General features: G+C 65.0%; 1 protein-coding gene across 1 annotated transcript; it reads right to left on the minus strand.

Annotated features, from left to right (window-relative positions):
- Nucleotides 1–418: 418 nt before the first annotated feature.
- On the minus strand, nt 419–834 carry TRAVEDRAFT_54795 (uncharacterized protein; the record flags this gene model as incomplete). The annotated part of the gene is made up of 2 exons (XM_008047729.1): nt 419–481; nt 550–834. 2 exons carry the CDS (start codon nt 832–834, stop codon nt 419–421), a joined length of 348 nt encoding a protein of 115 aa, XP_008045920.1.
- Between the last annotated feature and the right edge of the window lie 537 nt (nt 835–1,371).

Genomic DNA, 1,371 nt, shown 5'->3' on the forward strand with positions numbered 1-1,371 from the left:
TACGCGGGCGGGCGGGCGGGCGGACGGGTTGCGAGGGCGCGGAGGGGAGGGGCGAAGTGGGGGAGGGTGCACGTAGTACGTGCGTCCGTCCGGCCGGGAGCGAGAGCCTGCCCGGAAGTGGGGCGGTATAAGAGGGTGGGTGGGGTGGGGATGGGGTGTCGGTGTCCGCTCGTGCTTGCCCTGTGCTCGTTTTCTTGTCCTCTGTGCTCGCTGCTCGTTGCGAGCTGCTCGCCGTGGTCGTGGCCAGGTGAGTTTGTCCGTGCTGGCCGTGTCGTCGTGCTGAGCGTGTTGTTTGTAGGCGGGGGCGTTGTGCTGGCTGCGTTGACGTCGAGGTAGTCTCGGTGCACGTCGAGCTGGGCGTGCGCGGACACGTGGTAAGTGCGTGATCTTGTCCTCTGTGGACGTCGCTGACGGTGCGTTACAGCGCGTGAACAGGGCGGTGTCTGCGGGGAGCGACGCTCGTAGACGGGGCGAGAGAGGACTGTAGGAGCAGATTGACAGTAGTCAGCATACGGACACTAGGATAGCATGTAGAACAGCTGTACTTACGTTTAGGTCACCGTACAGAAGCGAATTTGGACGCGCGACGTTGAGGTGTAGCCTCCGGACATGCGAGGCCAGGTGAGAGGGTGGTACGTCGCCTGTGTGCAGCAGCTGGCAGGCAAACGCGGGCGTCAGAAAGCAGTCGTCGAGGGAGACGCGCAGGAGAGACGGATAGTTGTACATCCAGAACCAGGGTTCCTCAGCGCGAGACGTAGACGTTGAACGTAGCCGGTATGTTGCGGTGTATGGACTGCGCGGTGTGAGAACGGCGGTAGCGCACGGGGGGCACATGGCGGCGGTGTTAAACTTGAAACGGTACGACGTTAGCACATCCGTAATTCGAGCTGGACGAGCCAAAGCCAAAGCCTGCGGACCGGGCCCTCAGCGAACCGACGTGCGCCCACATAAGCCCGGTCTCGTAGTGCCAGCGGCGTCCTCTCCGGAGCGACAACTTAGTCGCAACAACTGCATATCGTCCGTGCCCGAACGGACCTGCGCCCGCCCAACCCCGCCATAGCCGCCGCCCGTGCCGCACGTCCGCCCCCCCTGGGCCCTCTCGGGTCCGCACGCGCACGAGGGAAGAACGCGAATAAGCATCGCCGTGGGCACGCGCGCCGGCTCGACGATGCTGTGCTGCGCGGGGTCGGGTATGGCGAGCCGCGAGTGCGGGCGGGTGCCTCCCGAGGACGGCTTTGTTCTTTCTTATTCGCTCGCGTGGACGGTCGTTACTCACCGTTCGGCGTTGACTGAGGCGGTGGCCGGTGCCGAAGGGAGGCTTGGGAGGGGACGCGCGCAGAGCGTGCAGAGTCAGGCTCGAGCGCGACCCAG

The sequence above is a fragment of the Trametes versicolor genome (assembly GCF_000271585.1).
Source record: "Trametes versicolor FP-101664 SS1 unplaced genomic scaffold TRAVEscaffold_184, whole genome shotgun sequence".
In the NCBI taxonomy this organism is placed as follows: Eukaryota; Fungi; Basidiomycota; class Agaricomycetes; order Polyporales; family Polyporaceae; genus Trametes; species Trametes versicolor.